General features: G+C 31.7%; 2 protein-coding genes across 4 annotated transcripts; one reads left to right on the plus strand and one right to left on the minus strand.

The window, feature by feature from the left end:
• Positions 1 to 39: 39 nt before the first annotated feature.
• On the plus strand, positions 40 to 16354 carry LOC145760376 (nucleosome-remodeling factor subunit BPTF-like). Of its 3 annotated transcripts, none has more exons than XM_082574245.1 (42): positions 40 to 278; positions 661 to 898; positions 1170 to 1257; positions 1346 to 1479; positions 1644 to 1745; positions 2202 to 2432; positions 2551 to 2733; positions 2907 to 3073; positions 3300 to 3505; positions 3653 to 4135; positions 4265 to 4830; positions 4924 to 5118; positions 5223 to 5385; positions 5476 to 5518; positions 5654 to 5828; positions 6116 to 6339; positions 6469 to 6601; positions 6690 to 7672; positions 7793 to 9206; positions 9289 to 9344; positions 9425 to 9522; positions 9913 to 10069; positions 10142 to 10293; positions 10370 to 10535; positions 10666 to 10822; positions 11183 to 11278; positions 11374 to 11443; positions 11605 to 11673; positions 12061 to 12198; positions 12272 to 12362; positions 12475 to 12541; positions 12972 to 13089; positions 13270 to 13395; positions 13490 to 13751; positions 13881 to 13982; positions 14086 to 14218; positions 14485 to 14610; positions 14685 to 14986; positions 15157 to 15324; positions 15404 to 15596; positions 15670 to 15754; positions 15902 to 16354. In XM_082574245.1, the coding sequence occupies exons 1-42, from the start codon at positions 148 to 150 to the stop codon at positions 16087 to 16089; spliced, it is 8979 nt and encodes a 2992-aa protein (XP_082430371.1). In that variant the 5' UTR covers positions 40 to 147; the 3' UTR covers positions 16090 to 16354. The 3 variants fall into 3 exon arrangements, with proteins under 3 accessions (XP_082430371.1, XP_082430372.1, XP_082430373.1); XM_082574246.1 differs by having other exon boundaries at positions 4268 to 4830; XM_082574247.1 differs by lacking the exon at positions 40 to 278 and adding an exon at positions 382 to 484.
• On the minus strand, positions 16076 to 18137 carry LOC145760406 (IQ domain-containing protein K-like). Its single transcript, XM_082574290.1, has 9 exons — positions 18013 to 18137; positions 17797 to 17934; positions 17606 to 17731; positions 17000 to 17097; positions 16865 to 16917; positions 16715 to 16801; positions 16535 to 16619; positions 16361 to 16475; positions 16076 to 16265 (listed from the first exon to the last, which is right to left on the minus strand). Exons 1-9 carry the CDS (start codon positions 18077 to 18079, stop codon positions 16237 to 16239), a joined length of 798 nt encoding a protein of 265 aa, XP_082430416.1. The 5' UTR covers positions 18080 to 18137; the 3' UTR covers positions 16076 to 16236.
• Between the last annotated feature and the right edge of the window lie 364 nt (positions 18138 to 18501).

The raw sequence follows: 18501 nt of genomic DNA on the forward strand, positions 1-18501 counted from the left end.
ACGTTAATGGCGAAATTCTCATTGAACGAAATAATTGGAGGGAAAAAGCAGCGTGTACGCTAGGTGGCTTCACTGCTTCCAAAATTAAACTTGTCCAATTTTGCTACAAGTTTCAGCTTGTGACTGTTTTGTTGTTGTATTGTTATTATGCCACGAAAGTCGATCAGAAAACTGCGAGATTACGTCTTAAACGAACCGGCAGAGGGTCGTCTGCTTTTGGAGTTGCGAAAATTGACAAATTCCGAGGGATGGGTGTCAACAAGTCAACCTGGGTCGAGGTTAGTCCATGTTTTAAAGATTTTGCGCCAATTTTAGGCAGTTAGCTGTGCTTGTTAGATTTTTACAAGTTAGTCGTAGTAGTTCTAAAAATTGAGATAAGCAACAGGAACGAAAGTTTAGTTAGCCAGCGTTGTAAATTCGAATAACGTTTTATTTACGCGAAATATTTATTACCGCGCTTTTTAGCGATACGAAAATATTTTAGGTAATCTTTTTTGGAAGTTTTTAAATCTTGTGCAATATTTTTCTTTTTTTGTTGGTGAATTTTAACAATCATTTATATATAACATATTGAATTTTTAAATTTAATATAACTTTTATAAGTAAATTTTAAAAATTGTAATAGATTGAGACCGTGGATTAAAAAAAATTAATTTTTAGTAATAGTAGCAGTCGGGCATCAACCCCAAACCCTACCCCGAATTCGACCCCAAATAATTCCCGCTCCAATGTGTTGTCCCGGCCCCGTGGACGACCCAGGAAAAGCATTCCACATGAGAAGAAAAAGAGCAGACCAAGAGGAAGACCCCCGGGTCCTTTCTCTAACAAGAAATTTAAGATGGTCTTGGAGAAGGACGATGAGTTTGAGGTCGACTATGTAACTCCAGATGAAGATGAAGTAAATTATTTTTTCTATTTTTTAATGTTCTAAAAACTTGTCTAAAGGTTGTTTAAAATTTTTAAGTTGTTTATCAAGTATATATACTTAATTATAATTAACTATTGTGTTGTTGTCTGTTGTTACATATTGTATAACATTTACTTGTTTTATAATTTGGGTTTGCTTGTATTCTAAAATCTTAAATTTAGGTTTGCTTAACAGAATATTTTAATGGTTTTTTTTTACATATACTTTCGCTATATTATGGTTGTATTTTTTGTTGTTTTAGGACAATATGTCTTCTTATTCTGGAACAAAAGATGATTATTCAGATAGCGAAGGTTGGACTGACAATTTATTTAATCATTCTGATTCAGGTATGTCCATGTAAATGTTTTCAAAATCAAAATATTAATTTATACCAAAGTAGAAAAAATTAAATTTTAAATTTTTCTTGTTTTCTAGGGAGGTTATACCCAACTATGATGGAGGTAGAGGAAGAAGAAATTAAGGATTATCCTCCACTTGAGCTTCCTCCATCGTCTGATGATCTTCTTATCCCCAACAAGCTCCTTATACAAGCACTATCTATATATGAAGTAAAAAAACAATTGTGTTTTAAATTTTTTTTTCCGACAAATTTTAATAAGTTTTTATTACAATAGTTTACTAAAGAAGATTTTTTGCTTTATCTTAATATTACTGTAATACTAAACCTATTTTTAAAGCAATTTCAAATTAATTTTCTATTAAAATTTTTTAGATTTTAAGACATTTTCGAACTATTTTACGCTTATCACCGATGATATTTGAAGACTTCTGTGCAGCTCTTCTTTGCAACGATACTTCTGTTTTAATAAATGAGGTAAGTAAAAATAATACCACTCACCACAAATGGCATGGTTTATTTCGGCAGCACCATTCTTAAACGAAAGTTACCAAATTGAACCAAACCTGTGTAGCATGCAGCATTACCTTTGCAGTGGTATTGTTGGCCTACATGCAGGAAAGATCATTTATTTACAGCTGGTTATAAACACATTTGCATTTTTGTGGTGCAAGATGTATCCTGTCAACCAGCACATTTTATAAAATATTAATTATTTTCTTTTAAAGTATTTGGGTTTCAATTTAAATAAACTGTTTAACTCAAAGTGTAAATATAGCTTGTAGAAAAATGCATCTATTGTTATAAAATTTTATTTACTATTCCCACAATTTTAAAACTAATTTTCAAGTTACATTTTGCCAAAAATATGAAGTATGGACAATATACAATTAAAAAAAACTTATTTTAATCATTTTATTTTCTTGTAAACAGGTCCACATTGCGATGCTTAAATCAATCCTAAAAGAAGAAGACACACTTAACAACACCTTTGTCCCCCAGGATCAAAAAGATGCACAAAATGCTGTGTTTTACTTTATTGACTATCTGACATGGCCTGATGTTTTAAAAGCATATCTGGGAAGTTCACCAGAATTTAGTTATGTTACCAAGATTCTTGAGGATCCTTTGTACCCATGTGTTAATGTGGAAGACAAACTAAAGGTAACATAAATTTAAATGTCATAAAACCATCAGAAATGCAGTAACTAATTTTGAATTTAAAAAGATTTTACCAGACCTTTAATATTATGGGTATAAAACTATTTTTTTTAATTTTTAGGTGCTAGAGTTGGTAGCCAATCTATATATAGGTACCACTAAAATCCGTGATAAATTAATGATGGATGGGACGATAAGGTACGACGATCACTGCAGAGTTTGTCACAAACTTGGTGATTTATTATGTTGTGAAACCTGCTCTGCCGTATATCATCTTGCTTGCTGTAATCCTAAACTAAAAGAGGTATTTAATGTTAATTTTTTTGTCACATTTTTCAAATTTTATCATTTATATAATCATTTGATAATATGATATATTAATATTTAGTTTACTTACACTGTTATAAATTTAACAACATTCTTTGGTAAATGCTGGTTCATGCTGGTCCACTGGTTTTAATTTTTCGTAATATCCAGGTACCAGATGAGGAATGGTTATGTGAGGTTTGCGTTTCTCACAAATTGGACGGCGTCACAAACTGTGAGAACGACACAGAATTCCATGGACAATATTTAAGACACGATGCTCTTGGTGTAGACAGACATGGGAGAAAGTATTGGTTTCTAGCTAGAAGACTTATTGTGTAAGTTTAAGTTAATATAGAATTATCTATTTACAATTTATAGACTGTGGCAGTCTTGATGGCTAAATATCTTCTTTAATATACCATGAGGTAAATAACCTTCTGTCATATAACAAAGTATTTCTTAAAAAAAGGGTAAATAGTGTTTAATATACAGACTTCTAAAAGCCTTTGGTGGTTAAGTTACTATACCAAACCAATTTTTTCAAAGATTTTTTTTATACAGTGACGATAAAGAAGGCACCAAGTATTACACCACAAGTGCAGAAATCCAATACATATTCTCCCACCTAGACCCTGATGAATACGAAGTTGCTTTGTGTGAAGCCATCAGAGATATTATTGATGAAGTTCCTAGACAATGTTACATCACTGAGTCTTTAACTAATACTGGGAAGTGGCCAGGCAAAACTGTGATAGATAACATTAAAGGTAGGAATTGATGAAGTTTTTGGTAACAGATTTAAATATGTATAATTTACATTAACTGTACAATTTTTTGTATAGGATAATTTAATGTTTTTGACTAGTCAAATGGAAAAGATTAGTTTTATAATTTATTTATGTTTTTATCTGTAGATCGAACAAAGCAAATGATCGAAAATGAGAAAATCGCAGAGGAGAAAAAAGTAAAAGAAGAAGAGGAAAAAAGAAAGAAGCGAGAAGAAGAGGAAAAAAGAAAAAAGGCTGAAGAAGAGGAAGCCAAAGAAGAAGAAGAAAAAAGAAAAAAAAAAGATGAGGTAAAAGAGAAAAAAATAGAGGAGGAAGAGTACAACAAAAATGCTGAAAAAGATCTTGACTCAATCCCAGAAAATAAGGATTTAATAAAACAAGATGATAATAAAATAGATGAAAAACTAACTGTAATCAAAACAGAGGACATCGAAACTAAAACCATAGAAAAAACACAAGAAACTGACAATGATGTTCAAACAGAAAAACAGACTGAGAATAAAGATGATTCAGATGTTAAAGTTACTATAAAATCTGAGAACTCAAATATTATTACAGATGAAAAAATGGAAGTGGACGTTTCAGTTGAAGAAAAACTTAAAAAATCAGGTAAATAAGTAAAATTTTAAATTAGTAAAATTAAAAACAGATGTAATCTACATTATAGAGTATGATTTTTTTTTTTTTTTTTTTTCATTAACCTTGTCAACTTTTTCTTATGAACACGTTTTTTTTAAGAAGATCCTGTGGAAGAAATGCCAAGTAAAGATGAAAACACTTTACCCGTTCAGGACGAAATTGCTGATGACCAAACATCAAAAACAGAAGACAAAGAAACTGTAACAACTATGGATCTAAATGATCAGGCAGAAACAAAAACTTCTCCAAAAGTAGAAAATCTTCAAAGCACTATAACTTTATCATCAACAGAAAATACAGAAACCCAAAATATTTCTATCAGTGGCGAAACGAGTTCCAAGACAGAATTAGAACCTTTAGCTAATATTCCCAATACAGTTGAGTCTTCTTCAACAAATACTGACACCATTACATATAATACCCCTACTTCTACCCCTATAAAATCAACATCAATTATTACTTCTGTTATTGCAACAAAATTAGATTCTCCTACTGTTTTAAATTCCTCGCCGTTAGTGAAGTCGATTAATTTGGCGAATTTAAATGCTTCGAAATTGCAAACTAATCCACCTAAACTACCTGGAATTAAACTCGCTAACATCTCCGTTCCTCTACAAAGATGTGACTCCATTATTAACTCAGCGGGAATAAATAAAACAAATTCAGTAAGTAGTTTTAAAAATTGAAAATTTTAAATATAAATATATATGGTTGATGTTTTTTAAAGTGGTGGTTCTTAATTGATAACTTATTTTTAGGCTTTTAAAGTTGGAGGTAGCATTCAAGTCAAGACAACTTCATCTCCAAACCTAACCACTCTTAAAAACTTATTTGTTTTGAACAAGAATGGAAAAAGAACCCCGATCACAGTCGGTCCTGGGGGTAAAATTATAGCCGGGGGGCCACAAAAAATTGTGTTTTTAAATCGAAAAAATCCAAACATCAAAATTGCAGTAAGTAACAAATATAGATTTTATTTTTTTGCCTTAATCAATGTACTAAAAGCATTAAAGTGTTTTTGGCATTTAAAAACTTTTTAACTTTTTTGTTATCACAGAATTCTGTTGAAAGCAGGCAAAGTCGAGAACTCAGGAAGCTTCAATTTAGTGGAGCAGGTCCAAAGTTGCAGAAGATTGTGCGTTTTCCATTAAACAACCAAGTTTTAAATAATTCTGCTCAAAACCAACAAAATCTTGTAAAACCTGCTCTCAAACCAGAAGGTAAACAAATGGTTGACACTTTTTTAAAATTTTAACGCCAATTTTTATTATTTAATACTTAAATATAAACTTTTTTAAAATTGTCTTTAGCGACTGAAGAAACTGTCCCTGAGCCACAAAAACCTCCATTCAAGTAAGTACATTAAATCAAACTATCTTATAGCATTCTAGGTTAACACAAGTGTTTAAAATATATGAAGTTACAGTATATAATATGAGAGACATCCTAAGGCTTAACCTCTGGATTTAAACCCTTTACTATTTTTAGGCTTGGTGAGGATGACGCCTTCCTAAAGTACAAGAACCATTATGTTGAGAACCCACTTGCTTTAAACAAATACCAACACAAGGAGGAAAAGGATAAGGAGAGGCAGATCGGACATAAATTCTCACTCAGCGGGAGTGTGGAGTTTGAATGGGGTGGGAAACTATATGGCTCACAGGTAAATGCTTTTTGTTTAGACTATAAAGCTAAAAAGAAAATATATGTTTTGTATTGGTGGGAATTGAACCCAAGGCTTATTTTATAGCCGACAATGATTGAAAAATGATGAGAATTTAAATGCAAGAAATAGACACATTATGAATGTTTGACACAGTTTAATCTTCTCTCTGACATAACATCATTCTCGGTCAATTTATTTTGGTTAAAACAATAAATTCTGTCAAAAATAACAAAAATTTTATTTTTTAGTTCACAAAATTGACTTTAAAATACTTTACTTTTAAGGAGGAAATTGTCCACACTCTGAGGTGCTCTCTGTTCAAATTCGAGCAACAAATTCCACTCTGTTTTATGCACAGCAAATGGGAGCAGTATAGGAAAATGTGGGGTCACATGTTACTGCAAAACCAATCGCCTAAAGCTTTTGCTGCTGTGCTTGGTATACTTGAAATGGCAATTAAGGACAGTGCAAAGAGAGCAGTGTGGAAAGAGTCTATGGGCCAGTGCAGGTAAGGTGTTTAAGGCCTAGTTTTCAGAATCTACAAGTATATAAAGAGTTTATACAAGTACAATTAACACTACTGATTGATATAGCCAAAACTATTCATATTTTACCTCTTTTAACTTTGTGATTTCAGGATGAGACGTTTGACTGTTGCTGAAAAAGAGGATTATGAGAAAAAGAAGAAGTTTCGGGCTAAAGTAGAAGAGGATATTGCAAACATGAATGCTGTGTGGTGTAAATATCCCCTTCCTGTTAAAAGCATGCAGGTAGAATACCTTAAACCAAGTATGGGCTTTTAAACAGCTAGCTACCAACCGAACTTGCTTTTTTTTTAATTTTTTTGATTTTTTTCAGGTTTGGAAAATGAAGGGTGAGGAGTACAGGGTAACGGGTTATGGGGGGTGGATGTGGGTTTCGTCAACTTTTTGTCTCCGCAACTCTAAACCAAAACCACCTCAACTTGTTGAGCCTAATGCTGAAGGTGTTGAAACTAAAACAAAATCAACAGAAAATATTGAAAATTCTGATACAAAATCTGAATCAACGAAAGATGTTGAAACTAAAGCTAAATCAACAGATGATGTCGAACCAAAAATGGAATCATCAGAAAATGTCGAACCAAAAATGGAATCATCAGAAAATGTCGAGGCAAAAATGGAATCAACAAAAATAGAAGCAACAAAAAATGTGGAAACAAAAACTGAATCAACAAAAGATGATGAATCAACAACTATTTCAGCAGAAAAAATGGAATCAACGGAAAGTATTACAAACAATTCAGAAAATATAGAGGTAGAAAAATCAGTAACCCAAACTTCTAATAATAATAGTGATGATTGTGACCCTAAAGACATAACAACAAATTCACCCAAATCACAATTATCAGAAAAAGTTGAAGAAAATATGGAAATTGATAAAAATGTTGACACCACCGAAACTGATGGTGCAGAAATTTCTGAAACGAAAACTAAAAACAAAGTGTCTGAAAATACAACTGAAATAAAAATGGATACTAGTGTTACTGAAGATGCCAGTGACACAAATTCAACTGAATGTAAAGACAATTTATCTAATAAAAACATCTCTATTCTTCAAGACTCCGAAATTAAACAAGACACAACAAAAAGTATTCCCGAAGATACTAAAGCAGATTCCGAAAAACAAGAAATTTTAGAAATTCCAGAAAAATTAATTTCTGATGCTGATTTAAAACTCGAATTAGAAAATTTGATAAAGTTGGAAGATGTGATTAATATTTCAAATCATTTGTTAAAACGAAGTTGCGTTTATAATAAAAAATGGAAAGCCTCGAAATTAGATTCCTTACTTAAATACAGGTAAGTTTTTTTCTTAACTTATACACTTCAATTTGATACAGATTTAGCTAAAATTTCATAGGTAAAAACTAAAATTAAAAAAAAACTAAAATTTTAAAATTTATTTTTTGCTTTTTTTAGGATTCTACAAGAAAAAAAGAATCAGGTGTTGCGACAAAAGGAATTAGCTGTCAAAGAAAAACCAACAGACATTAGTAGTCCTAAGGAGTCTTTAAAGTCAGAAGATGACGAGACAATATCGGCGTCAGAAACAGAAGTGTCAGACTGCGAAGAAAAGAAAAAAGAAAATTCAGTGAAATCTGACAAAGATAACATCAAATACGAAAAAAGTTTAAATTTAGAAAAAAATTTAACCACTTTTACTGAACCCATAACAAAAAGCACAACCATAAGCCAAAGCATGGAAGATAGTACACCCAAAAACATTAAAACTACTGATCAAAATACAAAACTACAAATCATAGATAAATGTAACAAAATTTTATTACAAGACAATACTGGTGAAACCGAAAATGAGGTTTCGAGCCAAAATGCAGACACAAAAATAGTAACTCCGCAAACTGAGAATTTAAATACTAATTCTAGTTTACCAGAAACAACTGATATGGCTATAGGTAAACCAGAACCTAATAACATAGACAATACATTACCTGAAACTTTGAAAGTTTCAAATGGCCAATTTAATGGTGATAATAACATTGCTTCCACTAGAATTAAAGATAATCAATCAGAGGTTTTGGTTAAAGATATTTTGGAAAATAAAAAAGTTTTAAAAGTCAATAATTTACCACCCCAGGATTCAACCTATACTACAACAGAACACAAAGAAAAGGAGGTACCATCAATGGATGTAGACCCCCCAAAACTGAATGATAAACCTATTGAAATAACTACCCCTGATACTTCAAACCCAGATCAAACTACTAATAACGATGATAATAAATCTATTGAAAACCAACCACCCAAATCACCTTCAAAACCAACTCAAGTTATTTCTAACAACACAGACAATCAAGTTCCCTTAAAACCTGATATTAAAGACCCTGATAACAAACAAACTGAAGGTATGGATGTTGATATAAATGATAGTATCATGTGTAATGGAATATCAGAAAATTCAAGTGATGTTATTGAGAAAAGTATAGAGACAACAACAACAAAAACAAACACCATAACAAAGAAAGTCACAGTCAGCGAAAACAACAATTTGTCAACAGAAACTGTTACGACAGTCACGACAACATCAACAACCACTTCAACAATAATTAAAAACATTTCTCCGACTGTTAATGCTTCTACATCTGAATCAACAACAACAAGTTCTTCAAAAGAATCAATAAACGACACTCTAAAAGTCGACTGCACATCTGGGGATGTGGAAAGGTCTTCCATATCCAAGATCTCTCGGAGGTTTAGAAGTAAGATAAAGGTCGGAGGAGAAACGAAGAGTGAGAGTTCTGAGGAGAAAGTCGAGACAAGGTTGGCATGGAAACTAAAAACAAATCTCTTACCAAAAAAGAAATCGGTTGTAAAGGTATGCAAGTCAAATTTTTTTTTAAATTTTCAATTTAATTTAAATTCAGTAATATATTTTTATTTTAAATTTTTATGTTAAGATGCCCCTGCCTTGGAAGTTTACAACAGGAAAAGGCAAGAAACGAAATTTATTCAGGTATAAGAACAAAAGTTTTAACACTCGAAATTTATAAAAAAAACTTTATACATATTTATTTATTTGTTATTCGTTTTTAGATTGCCGAAAAATTGTGTAAGGTTTATGGCAATACGAGGTGGCATGACCTGGCAACCATTTGGATTTCACTATGTTCAAAAAACACCTACATCATTAGGTAAAGGTCCTGGGTTCAATTCCCACTAAGCAAAAATTTAAAACAAAAAGTTAACTTGACCGGCAGCGTGGTGTAGTGGTAAGAACACTTGCTACACCACCATGAGGTCGTGGGTTCAATCCCCACTGCTCTCATGCTGTAGCGCCCTTGAGTAAGGGGCTATAAACGGTATAAACTCCTGCTGAGCCAGCACTTAATCAGCAGCATAACTACGGGGCAATTATAATCTATACAATATCCCAAACTGTTATAGGCAATTCGAGACTGGGTCGGAGTTACAGTTGTTACTGTATGTTTAAGTTGCGCATTCGACTTTCCAACATCGAGGATAAAGATATATACAAAAAAAAAACTTTAAATTTTGTTTAATAATTTTGCAAATTTTTTTAGAGTTATTTTGGCCTTATCCTTGTGCAAGACCAACCATTGGAACCTGCTGGAGATATAAACTACAGAATAGCAACACCTTAGCTTCTATTGCTTACCTACTTAAAATGCTTTGGCATTCCATGAGATGGGATGAAATAGTCACAAGACCATCCCATGAGTAAGTACTTGTGTTTTTTAGAAATATTTAATTTTTTTATAAAAATTCTAATTTAAAAAAAAAATTTTTTAGTGAAAATTACCATGTGATCCACACGGACGAAAGTATTATTACAACCGAGTTACTGAAGCGTAGAAATGTGGGAAACACTGGATTGAAGTCGGAGTACTATGTCCGGAGAATAGTGATGCCAAATACGGAGGAAGATGAAGAAATTCCACAAAGTAAAATTTTTTTCAAAAATTAAAACTTTTTTCATTTTGTTAAATAAATTTTTTTTTTAAATTTTTTATTTCATAGGTGAGGTGTACACCCCCTCTTCAAGGTCAGGTTTACGACAGAGGTCACGACCTATGAGCCTTCGAGAAAGGTCAAAGAAGGATGCGGACTTAACCCCGAAAGTTGAGGAAGTTTGGATGGCTGAAGATTTAGTTGAGTTATGGCAAATCCGACAATTCGACTCAATGTAAGTGAAAATTAACCAATATTTATTTAAAAGTTTTTTTTTATGCTATTACACTAAAGTTACATTTTTTGTATAAATGCAGTTATTTTTTTCTTAAAAATAAAAAAATTTAATTAATGCGTTCTTTTAGGTTCCGAGAGCAGCAAAAACGGGCACAGGTGGCAGCAGAGAGGTTTACAGGCAAACAAACAACAGTGTTTCCAATTAGTAAAACTCCGATTCGAGTTAATATCCAAAATACGAGCAAACAGGTTTTGGTACCTAACACAACAACACAAACTAAACATGTAAGTAAAAAACTTAAATTTTATTCTTTTCTTTACTAAAAATTTATTGTTAAATGTTGTTTTCAAGCAAGATTACACTCTGTGTCAGATTTATTAACAATTGTCTGTTTCAATTTTTCATCTTGCAACATTAAATTTATTTTACACAAACTTTTAATCTCATTTTTTGATTAAATAGTTGTGTATATTAAAACATACAAAATGACCCATATTTTGCCATAGTGACCTAACATATTATTTACTTACATATACCTTACTTAAACGCTGTTAAAATTTTTCTATAAATTTATACGAGCATTCTTTAGTAAAAATTTTTCTGTAATTAGATAAAAAAATTTATATTTTTTTTTGTTTTTTTAGGTTACTATTTCAACTGCATTATTAAAACAAGCTGCGGCCCTGCATAGAAATAATAGCAACTTACTAGCATCTCCAGTAACTATGTCTCCACAACCGGTAATATTATTAATTTAATATTTGTTAGGGCATTTAGAAAATGCAATTATTAAAAATCTGTATAAAAAAAATTTAAATAATGATTTTGTTTTTAGGTGCTGAATAACAGCAGTTTACAAAGTGATTCTAGTTCTCTTATTAAGTTATCAGATGTTGGAAAAACAGGTTAATTAAATTTTTTTTTATAATCGATGTTAATTAATTTGTATTAATATATGTAGCAAAAAAAAGTAGAAAAGTATTAAAATATATATATTTTTTTTTAATGTAAATTTTTGCTTGCATTATTTAGAATTTATTTTAAGGTATTTTTTTAATATTTTTAGGTACCCACAAAATAACGTTCAATCCACAAACCCCAACTCAACAAATTATTCCACTCAAATCAGCATCTGGTAAATACCAATTAAATATTTCAAATAAATTTGGGCTAGTTGTCTCTTAAAGAATATTTTAAAATTTTCTTTCAAGCAAGATTACACTCTGTGTCAGACCTATTAACAATTGTCTGTTTCAATTTTTCATCTTGCAAAATTAAATTTATTTTACACAAACTTTTAATTCAATTTTTTTGGCTAAATAGTTGTGTATATTAAGACAATTTTTTGTAGAACTTTATTCTTGGTGTGGAAAGGCTACCTTCGTGACCTGGACATTAAGCTACATATGTTACTTAAACCAAGTCTTAAGTTGACTTAAGTAGTTTGGATTGGGCTTAATATTTGCTAAATAGTTTTTACTAAAAAAAACAAAGTTGAAAAATATAGACATAATGTTTTTAGGGGGATTAAAATCAACCCCAACCCAAGGAGGAACTCTCATTCAAACCGGTAGCGGACACACTTTCTTTCAAGCCAAAACCGGTGCCCAGTATATTGTACAGGGCAACAAAGTAGTCCCAAGACAACTCCTCCTTCGAAGTAAGAATTATTTTAATTTTAACAAATCAAAATTTTTAAAATTAAAAAAAATGTTGGGATTTCTGTTTTATAGGTCCGCAAATAGTACAAACTAAGCAGACTAGTAACATCTTATCTGGAAACAAGATTATTGCTAACAACAGTAGTAACATACCCACAATAAGGTAGATACTATATAAGTTAGTAAAAGTAATAATAAACTGTTACCTAAATTTCTTGGTCACTTTTTTTTGTAGGAAGACTAAAAATTGAAATTAAAAAATGATTTTTTTTTAGATTACAACCTACTCCACAAACTAACCAGCCTCAAATTATTTCAAACATAGTACCTACTGTTGTACAGGTATTAATAAGTTTTAAAAATGTGTTTTTACAAGCAAGATTACACTCTGTGTCAGACTTATTGACAATTGTCTGTTTCAATTTTTCATCTTGCAACATTAAATTTATTTTACACAAACTTTTAATCTCATTTTTTTTGGCTAAATAGTTGTGTATATTAAGACAATTCAATTTGCAAGACATTACATGATATGTAAATTTTAATAACCAAAATTGCCCATACCCATTTGCTCTACTTTAACCCTTATGATATGATCCCAACATATATTAGGAAATGTTGTATTAACAATATATTATACATTTTAATAACGCCTATAAATTGAACATGCATAAATATATATATTTATTCAATTAAGCTCTGTTATGTATAGATTTTATCATGAATATTGTTGTAAATTATTGTCTTTTTTAACAATGACATTTTTGTAAAGGACTCAAGTTCAACAAACATGCAGGTCAAGTTGTCAGCTCCACAGTTGGCAAAGTTAATGAAAGTTAATATGGGGACGATTGTGCGAGTATCTGTGACATTAAGTGATGGGACACCTGGTGAGCTTATTTTTGTGATTTGTTAACTAAGTTTGTGGTTATTTAATTAATGTTTAATATTTTTAGAGGCAAATTCACTTAAATATTTCTGTTTTTGCATTGTTTTTAAGTTTTTAACCTTTTTCACCCTTACGACTTTTGAAACTTTTTTTTATAAATTCCCTTTGCCCCATTTTTTAGGGATTGGTCAGCTGCAAGTAATTCCCCCTGGGGCTCAGATTAACCCCAACCCTGGACAACAACTTATGCAATGTAAGGTTGGGAACGATGTAAGGAGGTTTCTGCTCACTGCCTTGTCAGGAAAAGGTCGGTTTATTATTAATTTAAAATATTTAAATTGTTTTTCATTTAAAATTTTTTTTTTTAGTTTTCATTTTTTTAATTTTTACAAAATTCTTAGCTGAAACCCCTGCCCCTATGATCGTCAAGGCAACGCCTTCAACCCCACAACAAACTATGACTCCACCCCAGGCTGTTAACCCCGCTCGTCACTTAATAACAGGGGCAGCAAAACTAACCCCAGAGTACGAGGCGAGCCTTAAAACACTAAGTTTGAGAGACAGATTGGAGCAACTCCAACAGAAACAACAACAAATCCTTAAACAAGGAAGCACTGATGTAAGAAGGTTAATGACTGATAAAGATCCATTATGGGGTGGCAGGTATGTAGATATTGTAAAGTTAGGTCTCATATATTAGGAAATGATGTATTGGTTTAAACACATGACTTTGCTACATAAGGTTCTCCTACTGAGCTAGAACTATAAAAAATATTTTTTTGTGAATTTTAGAACTCTACAAATTGGTGACAAACAGACTGGTGGAGCAGAAAAAAGGAGAGACATCATCCACAAGAAAAGACATCCTAAAGAGTCTCGAGAAGAAGCTCAAAGGTAATTTTAAACCTAAATGTGAATTTATTTTAAAAAAATTTTAGGTTTTAAAATATCTAAAATAAATCATTTTGTTGTAATTTAAAAAAAAATTGAATTTTAGAAAAACAGTTGTACAGCAAGTGATGAAGTCAATGCTGGATCGTATCGAGAGAAAGGAGGAGCTGGAAGCTAGGAGGAGAAGAAGGGAGCTCAAAGAGGAGCAACTAAAGAGGAAGAAAGAGACTATGGACGAGGTAAGAAAAATTTAAATTTTTTATGTTATTTGTTTTCAAGCAAGATTACACTCTGTGTCAGACTTATTGACAATTGTCTGTTTCAATTTTTCATCTTGCAACATTAAATTTATTTTACACAAACTTTTAATCTCATTTTTTCTGGTTAAATAGTTGTGTATATTAAAACAAGATTGCCTAAAATTCTAAAACCTACTTTTAAATTTTAAATTTGTATACAGGTTTTTTTAATTTCTAAATTTTTATTAAAATTGATTTTCAATCAGGCAAGAACGCAGCAAAGGTTGCATAGTAGATTGGTTCACACATTGAGAAGACATCAGGATCAACTTAAACAAGAAATCAGGAAAAGAAAAACAATTACTGAAAAGTACTTAACTTGGATGGTCGAGGTTAGTACTTTATTAAAGTTATTTAAAAATTTTTTGTAAATAGTAAATCAACTTTTTAATTATCAATTTTTAAGAATGAACTGCATGAGGATAAAATTAAGTTGAAGAAACGTCGTCCTAACTTCCTTATCGAGACCAAACCGTCTCCTGCTTCCCGGAAGAGCAACTACCTGACCACTGGAAGTGCTCTGACGAGTATTTTGACAGAGAGCAACAAGAAGAGGTCCCCAAAAAAAGTCCAAAAAAGAGCAAGGAAGCGAACAGTGTCCGCCGAGAAAATCACGGCAACTTCTAATTCTCCTCCAAAGAAAAAAAGGATGATTTCAACATCCACAAAGCTGTACTGCATCTGTAAAACACCATATGATGATTCAAGGTAAATTTTGTTATATCTTTATTGGGTAACATGGGTATTTCCCCTTATTTGAAAAGGTACCCACTTCATAGAAGAGTGATTTGGGTATAAGTTTAAGGAAGCCTTTTTAATTTGGGTTCCTTATGCTATATATATGGTTATATTTAAAAGTACTTTGATTTAATGCTTAGGTTTTATATTGGTTGTGACTTATGCATGAACTGGTTCCATGGTGAATGTGTCGGGATATCCGAAAAAACAGCGAAAATCATGGAGAACTGGTGCTGTACAGACTGTGAACAAACCAAACCCCAACAAGAGCTATATTGCATTTGTAGAACACCTTACGATGATGCACAGTAAGCTAATTGCTTTGTAGAAAATATTCTACATCATAAAAAAAATTGATTTTTTTTTTAATATTTTCAACATTTTTAGGTTTTATATTGGATGTGATGCGTGTCAGGATTGGTATCATGGAGCTTGCGTGGGGATCTTGGAAGAGGAGGCATCCAAGATCGAGAGTTATACTTGTCCAAAGTGTAAGAAGAATCAGAGAGATGCCTCGCAGGAGAATGCTTTAAGTGACAGGGACTTACAAAATTTAACCAAAATAGTTAAACATTTACAGGTATGATATCTATTGCTTATATACATTTGAGGTTTATAAAGAAGTTTTAAATGTTTAAATTGCTGGTATTCAGAACCATAAAAGTGCTTGGCCTTTCTTGGAGCCGGTGAGAGAGAAGGATGCTCCTGGATACTACAAAGTTGTTAAAAGACCTATGGGTATGTTACAAAGACATTTATATTAAATGACCTATGTTCTAGCATTCAGTGATTGCTTTTTCGTTCATATCTTAACTTAGAGAGTATATTTTATTTAAATAAAACATTTGAAATCACAAAACAGATAACAAATAACCTTTTAACCAGATTTGCAAACTGTTATGAAACGTTTGCATTGCAAATATTACATTAAACTATCTGAACTTGTTGGTGATGTTTCATTGATTTTCGACAACTGTCGTCAGTTCAATGGAGCTGACTCTAAAATTGTCCGATGTGCTGAAATCGTGGAAACGGTTTTTGTTGGAAAAATGAGGGATCTTCGTGGAAGATAAAAAAATTCTGACAATGTTTTATAAGTACCGAGCTGCCCCCTTTATATATTTTTTTAGAAATTGCATCGACTTTAAAAATGATAATGTTTTTTTATTATAGTGATCGTTAAATAAAAGTTGTTTTTTTGAAAATAGGGCTCGTTTTCGTCACTTTTTTCCACTGGGAGTCCTTCGCCCTAGCAAAAAAAATAATATAGGGCTTCTAATACATGCATTTGTTTACAAATAAAGAAATGTATGTAGAAGTAAATTATTTCAAGTAAATTTTTACCCCTCGATTCTTGGTCGTCCCAAAACTGATCAACTTTGTCTCTAATATTTCTATTTTTCTCTCTCCACTCCTTCTGCCATTTCCTTAGCTCACTAACCTCAGCACCTACCCGCACCTCAAGAATTAAACAACGTAAGTTAAGTTCTCACAAGACTGGTAGGTGAGTTTAGTTACCTGATGACCTCGATAATATGATTGGATTTTAAGAGCAGCCTCTTCTTCTGTCCATTGTAATGATAAAGGCAGAGGATCTCTTGGGCTAAAGATTACATAAATAAGTTCATAAATTAAACTTTGCATATAAAGTTTGTTATGACTATTAAACCTATACATACAAAGGTAGTAATTGCTTACTGTTCATCATTCCAAGTCTTTACAAACGGAATTTCAAGAAGTTCAATTTTTTTTCTTGATTCGACTTTCTTCGTGTCTGGGTGGTTTCTAAATTCATGTAATTTACATGTAAGACAATACAAAAAAATATGAATATAATTATGTACTTACTGGTATAAGTATTTGGTGAGAAAGTCGCAGCCGTTAAATCGAAATCTTTTTCTCTGTAGTGACAAAAAAAGCAATTTTAAAAATGTTAATTAAGATATAAAGTCATTTATGATGCTTGTTAAGGGTGTAGTTTACCTCAAAACATTGTTCTTTTTTAGCTTGGTTCAGCATTTCCATCATAGCAGGGAGAAGGGTTGGAAAAACATAAGATTCTAAATATTGGCGTGGTGTGCCTATATAATATAAAATAAGTGTTTTTAAATAAACATTCTAAAGCATGCTTTGTCTTGCACTACCTTGCATCTATTGGAACAAATCTGCCATTTTATTGCTTACTGTTACTTGTTATGTCCTTAGTCACGTTATTCACGTGGGTACTTATTCCTGTAGGTTATCATGTGAATTGTAAGTTTAACGGTGGAAAATGATTTGTATAAGGTGGGGTAATGAACGATTGTGTTTAGTTTCTCGATTGTGTTGATAATCGTCATGTAAATAAATTTGTTGTATACTAAACTTGGTGCGAGATTAGTAGTTTACGAAATAGGTAAACGTAAAAACTGCAGAAAACGTTACACTACTCACAATTTATTTTAGCGCAAAAAGCGACAAATTACGTAGTAAAGGTAAGGGTCTACACTACTAGGGACAAAGCGTGCAAAAAGATATTAACATTGAAAATAATAAGAAAATTGCGGATTTGTTAGAGTATTAGAAATATTAATTTTGGTAAAAACTTACAAGTTTTGGGGTCAGGGGGAGGGATTGGTTCGGGGGTGGAAGGAGGACTTGGTTTGGTCAACATTGTTAACCCAATTGCAGCAGGGTGACTTAATGCTGGGTCAAAATCTGAAGCTGCATCAGCATCTGTGCAAAAAATAATTAAAAATGATAAAAGTCTGGTGTTATGGTTTAATACAAAAAAATATTACCAACTGGTGTTTGGTGAACCATTTTTCCGTAAACTACTGGTGTGTGACGTCGTGCAGAATACTGCGTGACGTCAGTTGCAACGGATGAATTGTCATCGATGTCCAACTCTTCTAAGTCAGCTTTTTGTGCAGCAAATTCTATAAAATAAATCGTTAGAATTTCTGCATTTACTAGAAGCTTTTAGAAAAAAGTATTTACAGATTACATAAAATTACCGTCGCATATCTGATCCCATAATGATTTGACATGTTTTTCGGCGTAAACTCGTCCTGAGTGCGACATTTTTCTGTTCAATATATGGAATTAAATTTGTTTTTAAAACTGAGACAAGTTGCTGTTAGTCATTAGTTACTGAGCGCTCACCCGTAGCGTAAACTATATTAAATGTAGCTGTTTAACAAATAAAAAATTTGACAAAAATTATTACTAAATTTAAGAAAAACAGTTGTTTAAAAACGCATTAGGCAATAAAAAGTGTTTTTAATTGATTATTTTCTTTTTGGTGGTTTGATTAGAAAAGAATAACTCGGCAAAGAAACATCAATCTTTTGCCTATATACCCGCTATGCTTCGATTCAGACCAGACCGCACGAAAAATGCCTTGAGGTTTTGTATGTTAATATTCGTCGTGTTCTTTTTGGACTATTGCAGTAAGAAAAGGATATTCGTTTAGTTACCATGCGTGTCTAATACCCAGGTTAATG

Source organism: Corella eumyota, chromosome 7 (genome assembly GCF_963082875.1).
Source record: "Corella eumyota chromosome 7, kaCorEumy4.1, whole genome shotgun sequence".
Taxonomy (NCBI): Eukaryota; Metazoa; Chordata; class Ascidiacea; order Phlebobranchia; family Corellidae; genus Corella; species Corella eumyota.

Coding starts and splice junctions, on each gene's coding strand:
- LOC145760376 (XM_082574245.1), top strand. CDS start 148: ATGCCACGAAAGTCGATCAGAAAACTGCGAGATTACGTCTTAAACGAA. Junction 9,345..9,424: donor AAGAAACGAAATTTATTCAG/GTATAAGAACAA, acceptor ATTCGTTTTTAG/ATTGCCGAAAAATTGTGTAA. Junction 12,363..12,474: donor AGTAACATACCCACAATAAG/GTAGATACTATA, acceptor ATTTTTTTTTAG/ATTACAACCTACTCCACAAA.
- LOC145760406 (XM_082574290.1), bottom strand. CDS start 18,079: ATGTCGCACTCAGGACGAGTTTACGCCGAAAAACATGTCAAATCATTA. Junction 17,732..17,796: donor GGTTCACCAAACACCAGTTG/GTAATATTTTTT, acceptor TTTTTTGCACAG/ATGCTGATGCAGCTTCAGAT. Junction 16,266..16,360: donor GGACGACCAAGAATCGAGGG/GTAAAAATTTAC, acceptor TTTTTTTGCTAG/GGCGAAGGACTCCCAGTGGA.